Source organism: Nanorana parkeri, unplaced genomic scaffold (genome assembly GCF_000935625.1).
Source record: "Nanorana parkeri isolate BGI_ZX_2015 unplaced genomic scaffold, ASM93562v1 scaffold565, whole genome shotgun sequence".
In the NCBI taxonomy this organism is placed as follows: domain Eukaryota; kingdom Metazoa; phylum Chordata; class Amphibia; order Anura; family Dicroglossidae; genus Nanorana; species Nanorana parkeri.
In genome coordinates this window covers 144,931-160,147 of record NW_017306833.1, presented here as the reverse complement: position 1 = coordinate 160,147, position 15,217 = coordinate 144,931, and the positions used below count along the sequence as shown (strand labels likewise).

The window sequence follows — 15,217 nt, the reverse complement described above, 5'->3', positions numbered from 1 at the left end:
CCCAAAAACAACACTTTTTTGGCTTATGAAACAATTGCCTAACGGTCGATAAATGGTCAAACAATCTTTGTTAATTGCACTTCTTTACATATTTAAAGGAGAACTATGGGGTTAGTGTTTTTCCCCATAGTTCTCCTTAGGGTAACGGGAGGACACAAACTAGCATCCTCCCGTTACCCTAAGCTCAGTATACCGCGAGCTACAGCTTGCGGTATTGAGACGCCGCAGCTGGAGCGGATCCCGACCTGGACGTCAGGATCCGCCCAGCTGCGTGAGTGACCGCTGGCTCTGCCTATCTAGAGGCAGAGCCAGCTGTACCCGCCCCCTCCCCCGTCCGTTCTGCCAGTGAGCGCTGGCAGATCGGAGCGGGGAGAGGGGAATCCAGCCCCTCCCCCTGTCACGGCAGAGAGCCGTGACAGGATCGAGAGGTGAGCGAACCCGGTATGTGTTCGCTCACCTCCCGATCTACTGAGCCGACCTGACAGTCTCATTGTCACAGGTCGGCTAGAACTATGAGGTGAGTGGAAATCACTCATCTCATAGTTCTCCTTTAACAATTAGGCTTGTTAAAATAAGGCTTGCAACATGAAATAACGAGTTACCTGATAAAATATCACTTCTGCAAACACAGACAGCAAATGGTGGAGATTCCAAGCATTACATCATTTGATGAATTGAACAAACTGAAATAGCAAGCGATATCTATTAAATAATGGCTGGAAAAAAAAAAGCTTTGTGACTTGAACCCCATAATCTAAAATGAAGCAGACTTTTTGGTGTAAGCCCCTAACAGTAAAATTCTGATCAAATTTGTAAGGCTTACTTTTATTCACATTCTCATTAAATTTCAATAATTATGGAGACACAATTTTAAGAAAAATAATTTAATTGAAAAGTCCTGGATTGTTGAATTGAAGCTTACTAAAAAGCAACCACTGCATAGTACAAACACAACAAGGCAGGATGATTTGTTCATCAGAGTTTCTTTGCTTTGGCTAGACGGTTGTTCCTCCACATATGCAGTTTTCGAAGCAGTTTCCAGTACTCAGGAGTATCTGGACTTCTCTCTTCCAAAGGTTTAGGTGGACCTAGATCTAATTGGAAAAGCCTATGAGGAATAGGGAAATGACAAAATATTTAGGATCAAAGTGGAGCATCCTGAATCCTCTCAAACCCCACAATCTGCACTGAAAAGGCTTTACTTACCATTCTGGGTACTGACACTCATCCTTCAACTTGATATCTGAACCATTTTTGTATATATTCAACCCCATAGCATGTGTGGTCAAGATAAGTGGATCTTTGCAAACTTCAGGACCTTTCTGAACATCTTTGGCAAGTCCTTTTCCTTTACCTTTAAAAACTGTGAACAAATATCTGTGTAAATAGTTTATAACCTTTTTCGCTCTTCACTGAATTTACAATTTAAAAACAGGACGTTAAGATGTTCTCTACTCCCTCCGCCTAATATCATTATTTTCCAGTAAGAGTATATACTAAAATACTTCAACTGGTCTTCTCTGAACTTCATAAAATCATGCATTTCTAAGGCTGGGCACACACCTTACAACCATCGCAAGACTTTTGTCTTGCGATGGTTGTAAAGTAATTTAAAAAACGTACGATCTTCCCATCTTGGACAGGCAGATCGTACTTGCGATTATCGCAAGCCGCGCCCCCATGAGGGGCGAGCTTCCGATGACCGCAATTCCGAACGGGCAGTGTGCGCTTGCGCACACCGGCCCGTCTGGCATTTATCTTACGAACATGCTACACACCCGCCGAACATCGTACGATGCTCGGCGGGTTTTCAAACATGTTCCTAAGATAAAAATTGTGGGACCTTACAGTAGTAGAGGTCGCACGGCTTCCACACACCTTACGATCGCTGGATTTCCCGCGATTATCGTACGATCGCAAGGTGTGTGGGTACCTTAACATTCAACTAAATTTCAGAGTGATGCATCAATTACCATTTGTTGCCTGAAGGAGCATTTTATCGATTTTCTTTATGTCTTTCCTGAAGGTTTGTTCTCCATGTCTTTCACCAATAGTAGTTTTACCAACAAGTTATTTTCCTGTTACATTGCTAGGCTGACTTTTACTGGTCGCTTCTGAGCACGCTTAGTGACATTAAAAGGATATTTTTTTCCCTCCCCCCCAATGATAGTGTATGGCAGGTGTAGCAAACCTCCGGCCCTCCAGCTGTGGTGGAACTACAAATCCCATGAGGCATTGCAAGATTCTCACAGCCACAGACATGACTCCTGAAGAGAGATGCAGCATGGGATTTGTAGTTTCCCCACAGCCGGAGGTTTGCTACCCCTGGTGTATAGACTTACTTTAAATCATGCCTCTTAATCCGATCTTCTTTAGCGTAGTTTTAAAATGTCCCTCCAGCGCTGGTGCAGGTCTCCGATCCAGCGCTGTCTCCTCTGTCCTCCTCTCCTCTGATGTCCCACAGAGTGTGTGCAGGTGCACACTGCTCTATAGACTTACCTTATGTCTCTCCTCTTCTCCCGGCCGAACATCTGAAATGCGCATGCGCCAAGCCCAAGATCCTTTGCTTTCAACTGAAACTATACAGATGTTCACTATCTAAACTGCCATACTTGTCCTCTTTCACAATTAATGGAAGAAAGTCTAAGATCTGCTGACCAAGTACAAAGGACCACTTAAGAAACAGGCAAGTAAATGAAGCATTTTAATAAATGTAATTGAAGCTATTCTACAGCATCTCTAGAGTAGTAAAATGTTGACTAACCATTCATAATTGAACAAGAATCACTTGCACCAACCCATTACCCACTTCAGAATGCGAAAGCTACATCTGCATTTCACACAAGTTGAGAAAGGGTATTAATTGCTGTTCCTGTCCAAATGGAGGAGTAGAACTTCTACTCCCCTACTTCAACTCTGAGTTCTCATGTATTCTCTTTCCCCCTTACATATACTCTGCACACAATAAAATCTACTCACACTAAAGCTGGCACTTCTGCTTGCCCCTGTCGGAAGTGATTGGATCAGGAGAGGGTGCGTCGGTCTCAGTTTTGTGTGGGCTTGGGCAAACTAGGGCAAAATGAGTTTGCACCAAGCCCCAGCTCATCACTAGTTTCAACCCTTCCCTCTTCTATAAAATTAACAAAAAAAAAGTCTTTACTTTAGACATACTTTAACCCTAAACTGATGAGCTGTAAAGGTTTTGAACACAATAAGTATGTAAAACGTAGGTAAAGTGTTACGCAGACACCCACGTAACAGTGCAGTTTGATGCTGTAATGTCAACGTCCGCAACTTGGAGGCCTGAAATGTTTGGTATTCACACAATCTCATCTTCTGCATTTTACAAAAACAAAACAAAAACCTGGGGATTATATTGTATTTGTGTGCACTATTCTAATAGACCGGTAAGGAGTGCAGCAAGACACCTATATATATCAGGGGTGTGGAATTCCTATCGCCCGACGCCCGGAACATGCAGTTTCGGGCGCCGGGCGAGTAGTTTTAAAGTACATTCAGCCCGGCTCCGGACAAGCAGAGCTGAATGTACATTGTGGAGCCGCCGCCGCTCGTTTAATACAAGTGGTCTGATCAGATTGTTTCTGCCCGCACCCCCCGCCGTAGTTTTCGGGGTTGCCCGCTCTCCCGGGGAACCCCGAAAACTAAGGTGTACTCGTACTCACCCAAATGCTCCAATACCTTCCCCGATATTGGAACTTAAGGCCAGATGAAAATTTCCTCTGACTGGCAGTGCCGTAGGGGAACATGGAGCCAGCTTCCCGTGCAATCAGGAAGCCGTGCGGCAAGTAATGAGCCGCAAGTAATGGTTTTCTGATTGGCCCGGGAAGCCGGCTCCTTGCTGATTGGCTGGAAAGCCGGCTTCCTGGCCAATCAGCATCGAGCCAGTTTCCCGGTCAATCAGGTCATTACTCGCCACCCGGCTTCCTGATTGACAGGGAAGCAGGTTTCCCGGCCAATCGCAATCAAGCAGGCCAAACAACATGGAGCCGGCTTCCGTGGCAATCAGGAACCTCTGCGGGATGTCATTACCTGATGCCCGGTTTCCTGATTACCAGGGAAGCCTGCTCTATGTCAGCGGAAGCACCGGTATTAGTATTCAGTGTCGGCGAGATCCGAAAGCAAAAAATCGGTACTCGTACTCGATACCGAAAAACCGGTATTGGTGCATCCTTAGTTTTGATTAAAACTATTTTTTGTATTGTCGTGAAGGACAACTAGATTTGGCCCCCACTTTAGCCCTTGGACAAGTAGTTTTTAAAAAAATGTCCACACCCCCTGTATATTACCCAGGGCACCAGAGCCGTACCTAGCACCTTCTGCGCCCGAGGCAAGAACAGAAAATGGTGCCCCCAACAGATGTGTGTGGTATGTGACATCATGCGCCCCGCCTCCAGGATAGCGGCACGCATGCGCAGAATGCGCTGGTGGCCAAATCCAAAATAGCATAAAAATTTGTTCCGTTTGACAAAACTAATGAAAACATTTTAAATTTCCGTTCATTTTGTCCGATTTTTGTTTTGTTTTAGACTTTGCACATGTTTAGCAATATGCGTGCATGAGTGTTTGTGGGGGGGGGCTTCGGGAAAATATCAGGGGTCTAAAAAGACCCCTGACATTTCCCTTTTGAAATAGAAAAAGAGATTGAGGACACAGTCCTCTGCCCATACAGGTGGGGGAGAGCAGCCGGGATCCGAGGAGAAGCTGCAGCCTGTGCTGCTCTTCTCCCTGCCGAGTCATGGCAGTGTTGGCCACCTGGCACCCGTTACCAATGGTGCCCTGTGCTCGCCATGGCAATAGGGGCAAGAGGGTGCAGCCAGGCTGGCCCTGGCTGTGCCCCCTTTCAGCTGTGCCTGAGGCGAGTGCCTCACTCGCCCCATGGTAGCTACAGCCTCGCAGTGCACATAGAAAACACTTGTTGCCTGTGTGTTCATCTTGTGCAGAAAAGGCAGGGCACATAATAGGCCTTGTTCACACAGGCTAAGAGAAAGCAAGCTTTTACAGAGCAATTGCAGAATGTCTGGCTAGCTTTGTTGAAACTTTTAAAGCACCTTTCAGCTCGAGCATGGGAATGTTAAACACAGATCTTAAAGAGGAACATCAACGACCTCCCCACCAAAATACATACTAATCTGCCCAGCAAATCCATCATTGTCCTGCTGCTGCAGCGTTGGTTCTACGACGCCATCAGGAGCTGGCCATCTCTTCCAGGGTATTCAGTTGATATGCAGCCAGGCCAACTGGGAGACCCTGGTCCTCATGTTATATGTGACAGGGACATAACAGGTTGCAGAAGCAGGGACACATTCTCATGAAAGGGAGGCAAAAAGGGACTGTACTACCGTAGGTCTAGCCAAAAACATATATAGGCAAAGAGCTTAAGTGGACCTTGGCAGTGAAGGTCTACTTTAATGCAAGTGCTGTCAATGTAAACAAGCTGCTAGCAGTTTTGAGCATAACGTAAAGCTTGTTGAAAGCCAACTGGCAGCTTGTTTAAAGTGAGTCAACACTCCTATTAAGATCTGTGTTGAACCTATCCAAACTGGAGCTGAAGCAGGGTGGCTTCAAAGGACCCAAGAGAGCTGTTTGAATTGTAGTGTTCACACTGCTCTTCTACACGCTGAAGGCCGTGTGATTTAGGGCACAGTGAAACCGATAGCGTCCTCTCTTCCCTCACCCGCTTTCTTAGCGTATCCCCGCAGCTGAACACTCCCGTTGCTCCTAAGCAGCGCGGACACAGCTCTAAACGTCCCTCCAGCAGACATCCTTTACATTTATTCCGGGTCACCAATGGCGCGCTGCATCATGGGACATGGTTTTCTGAAGGTTAGATGTAGGCCACGCCTTCTCCCTTGTCTTTTCCTATAGCCCCCCCCCCCATCTATAGTGACAGAGAGTGGTGAAATGCAAAAGCCGAAGTTACTAGAGAGGAGTAGTAGTAAAAGTGTATGAGACCCCCAAGAAGTGCTGAAGAGTTTGGAGTCATGCTGAATGAAGTGCTTACGGAGGCGTGCGGCAAGTGAGCCATTGCTTACAAAGCAGCGACAATACTAAGGCATTAAATGTGACACGTTGCATAGACCCCGGCAGAACGGAATGGAGTCCGTGTGTGCACCCCCTCACATGGACACGGAGAGCCCAAGCTGCTTTGCTGGGGCCAATGACGCAGCCCCCTGCAAGGAAGGCTCCCCTGACCCCGCGGGAAAAGGCCCCCCTCGTGTTGCCAGCTACTCAGAAATGGACACCAGACCCCCTCTGACTCCGGATACCATGATGGCCTTGGATGTGGACTCACACGTAGGCAGAGATTCGTTGGGGGATCCTTTCCATATGCAGGAACTTCTAAGTGAGCTACCAACACTGAATTGCCAGGCAGGAGAGCCACACTCAAACTGCTGTACTGAGTCTGACCGTCATTTAAACACAAGGCCGAGCGGGGATCAGGATTACCAGGAGAGTGCCAACCAGTGCTCACCGTGCCCTTTGCATATAGCCATAGGGAAAGGGCAGCCACAATTAATTAATCGATCCTCCGAATCCGACCTACAAGCTTCTAGCAGTCGTGGACTGTTCATGACAGACGATGACACGGGGGAGTTGCTTAGTCTTTTTCAGTACGAGGGGGGCACTCTGGCAGACGTAAATACAGGAACGCCCTTGGCTACATTAGATGGCTTAACACAAAATGAGGAGCGTTCAAGTACCGGCATTTTAGCGTGGGATGAGAATGAGACGCCTTCCTCCTCCTCTGAGCTTAGCAGAGAAGACAGTTCTAGTAGTGTGGCTGAATCGGAGATTTCCGATCAACAGCGACCCCTGCAGGAAAATAACGAGGAGGTAAGAAATCGGGGAGTCTCTTGTGTACTCGCATGTAGAATGATTGTACATTGCTATGACAAACCTGTGTTGCAAGGCTGGCCCATACACTGAGTTTCAACCAATTCACAGGAATCATCCACCATGCTAAGGACCCTTTCACATGGGCGATCAGGTCAGTTTTTCAAGCCGACCCGTTTGGATGCCCAATGCTAGTGTATGGGCAGCCGGGTCTAAATGGACGGGCATCTATTTTAACTTAGTTACCCCTGACTCTGGCCAGGTCCAGAAAATCAAACAGAACAGTGTTCTGTTTTGACTGACCTGATCATGGCGGATTGGGGGTAATACATTCGATTCCCCTTCGGCCCCATTCACACTGAGCGATTTGCATTTTGCGCGATATCGCGCAAATGCTTGCATTGAGCAAGCTAGAATCGCGGCAAAATCCGCTCCAAAAAGGGTCCTGCTGTAGCGACGCACAACCCGCGACAGCGACGGACAACCCCATTGCCATGCATTGGAGAGCGATATCGCCGGGTAAATAGACGCGATATCGCGGGAATTACCGCGCGATAAATCGCTCAGTGTGAATGGGGCCTTAGGCTAAGATGAGGTCCAGTAATTTCAGTTTGAGGATGAAACTGGACAGACATGCATGTCACCGTGGTGATACCCGATCCGCACTGCTCCAATCAGGTGGGGATCCTTGCACGGATTTCCTCCTGATCAGTCCGTGTGAAAGGGCCCTTACAGTGGGGGTGGCCCCGTTGGCTCATGCCCTGTGCACAACAACCTGAAGCCCTGTTCACACATCCGTAACATGCATATTGTACCGTACCAGTTTGATGCAGATCACAACAGGGACACATAGACATGAGTTGTTTTCTATGTGTCCCATTCACACCACAACACGTTTTATTGCAGCATGCTGGATGCCACCGAGGGTCGCTTCACAGCAGCTCTCTTGGATGCCATCGCAGGTCGCCACACAACAGCGGAGCACTGCTGTCCTGAATGGAGTGTACACATTGCACACTCCACATTAAGTTAAAAAAGAAAAAATGTAAACAATGACAGCTGCATTTTATTGCCATAGTGCACTAGCCTGTCCGCTAAAACACAGCTTGATTTGAACCTTCACCTATGACCAGCTTTAGTGCAGCAGCTTTTTCTGCTTCTGTATATGCTATCATGCCATATTATGGGCCCTATTGGGCTGAATGGTTACTCTTCCACTTTTTCCCTTCAATTGGTAGGCTACAGTCACGCTAGGTGCATTTATAGACATTTAAAAAGCTTTTCTAAATACACATATATGCATCTAATGACTTCCAATGGATCTATTCACACATTGCATCTAGATGACTTTATCTAAAGTCAGTTTATCTGCCTTTTCAAAAAAAATAGAAGTCATGTGCATCTAGGAATCAATTTTAACTTCAAAATGCATGCAAACACATGAAAATGCTTTGACGCTAGGATTTGGTACCGAATGGATCTAAATGCATATGCATGTAAACGCATGTAAACACGCATCATTGAAAGCATCTAGCAGCATAAACACAGCATCCAGCCTGACAGATTTTGCTCTGCATCTAGAGCACAAAAACACAAGTGTGAATGTGGCCTTAAAAAGCATTTAAAATAGTATATATTCTCATTTTTCCTATTTTGTTGCCTTACAACCTGTACAGCGTGTGGAGCTGTGAACAGGGCCAACTGATCGGAAGCCGATTAATCGATTATTGAAAAAGTTGACAACTTTTTCAATAATCGATTATAATCGATTATGTCGATTAGTTGTTGCAGCCCTAGACATACACACAATAGTCCAAAATGGTGAAGTGAAATCAAGAAAATAAACTTGTTTAACCACTAAAGTCCACGGTATTAAACCCCCTTTCTTGTCCAGAGCGTTTAACATCTTTCAAGTGAATTGGAAATTAGCAACCATGGACATCTCTTCCCTATACACGAGTATAATCAACACTGAGGGCCTGAGAGCCTTTGAACACTTGTTAGTGCGTAGAGAAAAGCATGACATTCCTGCTGAATTTATTTTACAGGGATTGGATTTTGTGTTGGATAATTTGTTTCTATTTGAGGATACTTTAAACCAGGGGTAGCAAACCTCCGGCCCTCCAGCTGTGGTGAAACTAAAAATCCCATGATGCATCTCTCTTCGGGAGTCATGTATGTGGCTGGAAAATCTTGCAATGCCTCGTGGGATTTGTAGTTCCACCACAGCTGGGGGGCCAGAGGTTTGCTACCCCTGCTTTAAACAAACAGATCCGGGGCACTGCAATGGGCAGTTCAGCCGCACCGGCTTTTCGCAAATCTGTTTGTAGGCTACCTGGAGGAGTGCTATATATTTCCATCTGAGCTATATTCAAAACATGTCAGAGGATGGATGCGTTACATTGATGATATTTTCATTTATTGGGAGGGGGATGTGAATGAATTTGTTCAATTTCTGAATGAAATGCCGGCAGGTTTTCTGATAAGGAAATATCTTTTCTTGATGTCTTGGTTACAATCAGGGATCACACAGCATCAACATCAGTATATAGAAAACCTACAGATAGAAATACCTTACTCCATTACAACAGTACAACAGTGCTCATCCCCCCCCCTATCTTCTGAATAGCCTACCGATTTCCCAATTTATGCGGGTAATCCGCATTTGTTCAGATCCTGACATATGTTCTCAACAAATCAGGCAAATGTTCAATAAATTCCTACAGAGGGGGTACCCCCCCTGACATCCTCGAATCAGCACTATCACGGGCCCTGACACACCATGAGCGACAAAACCAAAGAGAGGATCCCGTTTATAATGCAATTGCAAGGAACTCTAACATCCTTCATGCAGATAAAACTATTCCGTTCCATGTTAAAGACAAACCCCTTATGGTGTATAAGAAAAATGAAACGACTAAAGATGTTCTGGTACAAGCTGACCCCAGAACAAAGTATGCTAAAACTCCCTTTGTCCTCTCACAAAAAACAGGTTGTGAAAGGAAGAAATTAACTTAGGCAAGAAAGACTGCCTCGGTCCAAGATTACTTTCTCTTGGTTTAAAGACAATGAAAGGTTGCTGATTCAGTCATTCGGATACTCTCCTAGCTGAGGTAATAGCAACCAGGAAGGCCACTTTACGAGTAAGGTCTTCCAAACCTACACTTTGCAGAGGTTCGAAGGGAGACTGCTGTAAATATGAAAGCATCAAATTAAGGTCCCATGAGGACAATGGGGAACTCCTAGAAGAAACTAAATGCGCAACAGCCTGAATGAATGTCTTTAATGAGTGAATGACTGGCAAGAGGCTCTTGAAAGAGATTTGTTAAGGGCGAAATCTGACCCTTTAATGTGCTCAGTTTTATAAACCCGTTTTGAGGAAAATTTAAAACCTGATTAACTGAAAAAATTCTCGCCATGCTCGGTAATAACACCATACAAATTGAGGGCTTCCTTTCCTGAAGCAGGGTAGGAATGACCTCCTCTGTTAACTCTTTCGCTGTTTACAATCCTTGTTTTATTGATTGCATGTAATATTCTAATTTTCTGAGATTGTGGATTTGGGGTTTTCATGAGCTATAAGCCATAATCATCACAATTATGACAAATCACGGCTTGAACTATCTTGCTTTGCATGTAATGAGTCTATCTCCTATATTAGTTTCACCTTTTTAAGTTGCATTATTGAAACAAATGAACTTTTGCACGATATTCTAATTATTCGAGTTTCACCTGTATATCAGAACGATTCCCCTGACTGTCCTCTTTAAAATAATAGCTGTCCTGAGTGGCTGGCGGCCTAACCGAAAATCCGGGCGCCCACCCTTCGGCACCTGCAACCCCTCTCCTGCCCCCTCACCATGCTTCTCCTCGGATCCCCGCTGCTCTCCCCTGCCTGTATGGGGGCACGGATATGGGAGGGCTGTCATCCAGGAGAGGAGCCACAGCTGAGCGGTGAGGAGAGAGCAGAGAGACGCTGTCATCCTGTCAGTTTCAGGGTGGCAGCGTCTCTGTGCATGACCCAGCGGCGATCGGTTATTATCACAGATCCTCTGTGTGCAGAGCAAACACTGGAGTGATCAGGTGATCGCTCCAATGTTTGTAAACAACTGGGGACACAGTACTATGTGTCCCCAGTTATGAATGAACACAGAGTGCTTTACATCACTTCCTGTTCATTCATGACTTTTTCAGTGGGGAGAAGCATTCAGTACAGAGGCTTCTATATATGAATAAACTGGTTGATAGTAAAACATTCACTATCACCCGTTTGTGAATGAATAGGGAGCCTCTGTAGTGAGAGTTTTCTGATGCATATGCACTGCGGTGTGTTCTTAGAACGCATCACTTGATTTTTTTTCTTTTCAAAATTACATTAATTTAACTCTGGCAGCAAGGTGCAAAGCATTGTGACGCATTACCTTGCGCTGTGATATGCTGTGTTGCGAATAAATCTGCATCATTTTATCACAACACATACACCAGCACAGCTCACAAACAATATTTAACATAAGTTGCTTTTTTACATTTTTGCGTTATTTCATTTTTTTTACCAGTTTGCAAAAAAGCGCAATTTAAAATTTACAAATGTGTTATTTATTAACTCAATACAGTTATATCTTTTAGATTTAGTCCAAAAAGTATTTTTTGTGTGCACTGATACTGATTTTAGTGTGCTTTTATCAATTTAATTGTGTATTTTAATCGGCCTAATATTGATTTGACAAACATTTGCGCAATTATCGCAGGACCTACAAAATTAGTAGCACCATTTTTTTATTTTACCGGGTCTGTACTTTCAGAAAATATATGATTTGGGGGGTCTTTTACAAATGCTAGCAATGCAGCAATAGAACATCAAAACAATGGGAAATGGCAAAAATGTTGTTGCCAGCTGAGGTTAAAAGTGTTCCGGAGGGCTGGGCAGCGAAAGAGTTAAACCCCTATCTCTTAGGACTTGAGCTTCAACAGCCACACCATAAAATCCAGTCACTGAGAAACAGGGTGACAGACTGGACCTTGAGAGGAGTAAACCCTGTACCTCCGTTGCTGCCGCTCCTGATATCCACGGGGCCCGGTGCGGCTGGGACAGGCACGGCGACGCTGTCAGTGGAGATCGAAGGGAGTTCAGTACACCATCTGGTCCCCGAATGCGGGAAGTGATGTGTATTACGCATTCAGTGTCACTCTCTGGTTACAGATGGCGGTGAGAAGCTGATGAAGCAGATCTCTGCTTCATCAGCTTCTCTGGGGGTCCCTAGGTGACAATAGCCCTATTTTTTTCGTCAGTGGAACGGAACGCAGGCAAAGTTGAAACGGTGCCGTTGAATTCAATGAACTGCCACGCCGCCTACCGCCCTAGAACGCGGGTGGAAGTTTCGTTAGCGATCGCAGTGCGTTCCAGCAGCTACCGCTCTGGAATGCACCGCTTTTGGTGTGAACAAGCCCTGAGTCTAAAAAAAAAAAAAGTAAAACAAATGTTTTTTTTAGTCTCCCGCCCCCCCACATACACATGCAAACATGCGTCTGGTGCGCCAACGTGCAAAAGCGGCGATTCCGCCTATTGTGTCGCACATGTTACATGTCACAGTGAGAGCAATAATTTTAGGGCCATTAATTACTGATAATACTAAACTGAATAGCGGTAAAAGCTTTTAAAGTGTCGCCTATGGCCTGTCAGAATGTTTACTCAGATAAAAATAAACAATTCTTTATTTATGAAAATAGGCCAGGATCTTCTTTCACAAATAAACAAAAATAATAACTCGAGTTCATTTTATTTGCGCTAACCTGAAGACAAACATGAATACAATAGCTGTGCAAAAATATATATATTTTATTATTAACTAAGAAATCAGTGCAAAAATTATAATCAAACAATAATTGGTGATACACAAGAAATCAATTGGATCAAAGTTTCAATAAAATTGATCAACACAGATAATGAGAAAAATAAAACCACAGGATATTATTTCAAATATGAATGAAACAAAACTCAGTAACTCCTGGAATGCAGTTAGTAGCTTGTCATTAGCTCAGCAGAATGTAACAACACAATTTACAGATTTGACACGTGATCTCTCTGACAACAGATATTCAACCGCTCAAAATTTATACTGCGCAAGATATATCATGCACAGAACTGGCTCTTAGCCAAGTTTCTATTCAAGTCAAAAACAAACTTCCACTAAATTATTTTTAATTTAAAGTATACACCACAACCACACCGTAGACTAAACTGAAATCAGTTTCGGAGAGATATATAATCAGTAAGAAACAAATCAGTTTCGGAGAGATATGTACTGCAGTTAGAGTGATCTGAATTCAAATCTCGATGCTACTAGGACCAAATGGTTTAGTAATGATGTATATGGTTATCAATTGCCTGCAGATAAATAGAAATGATACTTTACCAAAAATGTTTAGCTCTTTTTGTCTGAGAGATTTCAGCTTTGTGTCGACGGGCCTTGGACAGCCTGTCAATCAGCTTCAGATCTCCCGTATGAAGAAGAAACTCTCGTATAAAGAATAATCCAGTATGAATTCAGTGTCAAGAAAAAGAATCCTCCAACCCCCGAAGAAGAATCATCCTCCTCCTCCTCATCATCTTCTTCTCCTAACTTTTTATCACCCAAAAATGTGGGCCTGGTTTGCTTATCTTTTATTTTTAATTATGATGCCAGAGGGGTGTGACTTTCTAACACGATCCCTGTGACTACCGGAAGAGGGCAATGTTGGATTAGAAATCACTCTTGGACCTTCTTTAAAACTTCAACATAAGATTGAGAAGCAATTTGCTGACACACTGGTTACCTTAAAATTCTTCACTATAGGTCTTATTGTCCAATTCTTTTAGTCTCAATAGTTCTGACAGGCCATGTGTGGTGTCTATTTACCCGACATGATCCCGTCTTTTATGTTTTACCAAAAAATTGGGGTGATAATAAATGTTTCATAACATTTCATAGGGAATTTCACAGCTGTAATTTTTTAGGTGCAATTAGGGATTCCTGTGTCAGGAATGCCAAATCTGACGTTTACAAGTGGCAGCTGTCACTCATTCAAGTTAATAATCAGGTGATAGCAGCTCCATGTAAACGCCTGAATACCGCATGTAATGATACATGATATGATTACATTCGGTTAGAAATCAATCACTCTCCCTGGACACATGGATTGTGCATCCAGCGAGAGTGTTTTCTAACCGCAGTAGTGTACTGTCGTGTTTGTGAGCTGTATGTAGTCTGCTGCTTTGTCGATATAGCATAACTGATGGAAATAAATATGCACTAATGGCCAAGATATTTTGGAATATAGACTAATCGTATAAGTCCTATACAATCTTACATATTTGTTGTAAATTTTCAATATATGTAATTTTATTTATTTAGTGTTTTCTTCCCACAGACTCTGATGCTGTTCCCTCACTACCCAGCTATGGCAAAAGGTATATATAAATATATACAGTAAAGTAATCCATTAGGTTGGAATGGAAGCCATTGGTCTCTTAAATGGTAATTTTACATCCAGGAGCATGACATTATAAGTAAACTGCCATATCTAATAGACTGACCTTTTAATGTAAGATATAAAAGCTATATTAAGAAAGTGTTTCTCAGTAACTCAGTAGCCATTTAACATACAAAACAAAAAACACCAGGCGCCTTTCCTGGTGCAAATAATCCTTTTTATTTGTTTACAAAGCTTAAAAGTGATAAATGGTACTCACAAAAGAGGTGGATAAAAAGCGTGTTGGACATAAAATCTCAGGATACATGCAGATTCGAGAAAACAATCCAAATATGCTGCTAGACCAGCAGAAACAAGCTGACTCGGCTGAACGCGTTTCCCCTTCTTCAGAGCTAGACGGCTCAACTAGCTTGGTGCAAATTTATATCGAGTGTTCGATTACACAAGCCACTATGAGATTGGAAGCTGACTCATCACAGCAAAGCATTCTGTTAAGGTGCCCATACACCTTACAATTATCTGCAGACTTTCTGTGGTCAGATGGAAAAAGTGCAACATATTCCTCCATCTATGCTAAACTGTGTGGATGAAGTAATCTCCCACTGGGCCAATCTTCAGTATCTTGCTAGTCGGCCCCCCTAGCAAGATACTTGCTGATCAGCCGGGCTGACCAGCAAGATTACGCAAGCTTGGCCCAGGTGGAGATTACTCCAGACACACAGTTAAGTGTAGATGGAGGACTCTGTTGCACCTTTTCCATCTGACCACAGAAAATCTGCATATAATTGTAAGGTGTATGGCCAGCTTTGATACTTCCTCCCTGTCAAAATGCCCAATCAGAGCTGAGAGGGCATCATCAAGGCAAATGCCTGATCTCCACAGATGAAGACTC

At 44.0% G+C, this 15,217-nt stretch overlaps 2 protein-coding genes across 3 annotated transcripts in view; one reads left to right on the top strand and one right to left on the bottom strand.

Moving 5' to 3' along the window:
* Positions 1–886: 886 nt before the first annotated feature.
* On the bottom strand, positions 887–6,530 carry MRPL54 (mitochondrial ribosomal protein L54). 2 transcript variants are annotated; one of them, XM_018562208.1, is made up of 3 exons: positions 5,696–5,798; positions 1,207–1,363; positions 887–1,108 (listed from the first exon to the last, which is right to left on the bottom strand). In XM_018562208.1, exons 1-3 carry the CDS (start codon positions 5,781–5,783, stop codon positions 976–978), a joined length of 378 nt encoding a protein of 125 aa, XP_018417710.1. In that variant the 5' UTR covers positions 5,784–5,798; the 3' UTR covers positions 887–975. The 2 variants fall into 2 exon arrangements, with proteins under 2 accessions (XP_018417710.1, XP_018417712.1); XM_018562210.1 differs by lacking the exon at positions 5,696–5,798 and adding an exon at positions 6,494–6,530 and having other exon boundaries at positions 888–1,108.
* Positions 5,993–15,217, top strand: part of LOC108791668 (amyloid beta A4 precursor protein-binding family A member 3-like) — a 24,419-nt gene continuing 15,194 nt past the window's right edge. The window contains exons 1-2 of the mRNA XM_018562207.1: positions 5,993–6,855; positions 14,263–14,302. Of these exons, the coding sequence (XP_018417709.1) occupies positions 6,115–6,855; positions 14,263–14,302 (781 nt within the window). The 5' untranslated portion in view covers positions 5,993–6,114. The remainder of the gene's footprint in view (positions 6,856–14,262; positions 14,303–15,217) is intronic.

Bases quoted from the DNA above. Each gene is read 5' to 3' on its own strand.
- MRPL54 (XM_018562208.1), bottom strand. From the start codon at position 5,783: ATGTCTGCTGGAGGGACGTTTAGAGCTGTGTCCGCGCTGCTTAGGAGC. The intron at 1,364-5,695 runs GTGAGGGAAGAG...ATTTGTTCACAG, and splicing joins GGGATACGCTAAGAAAGCGG to TTTTTAAAGGTAAAGGAAAA. The intron at 1,109-1,206 runs GTAAGTAAAGCC...TATTCCTCATAG, and splicing joins GAGTGTCAGTACCCAGAATG to GCTTTTCCAATTAGATCTAG.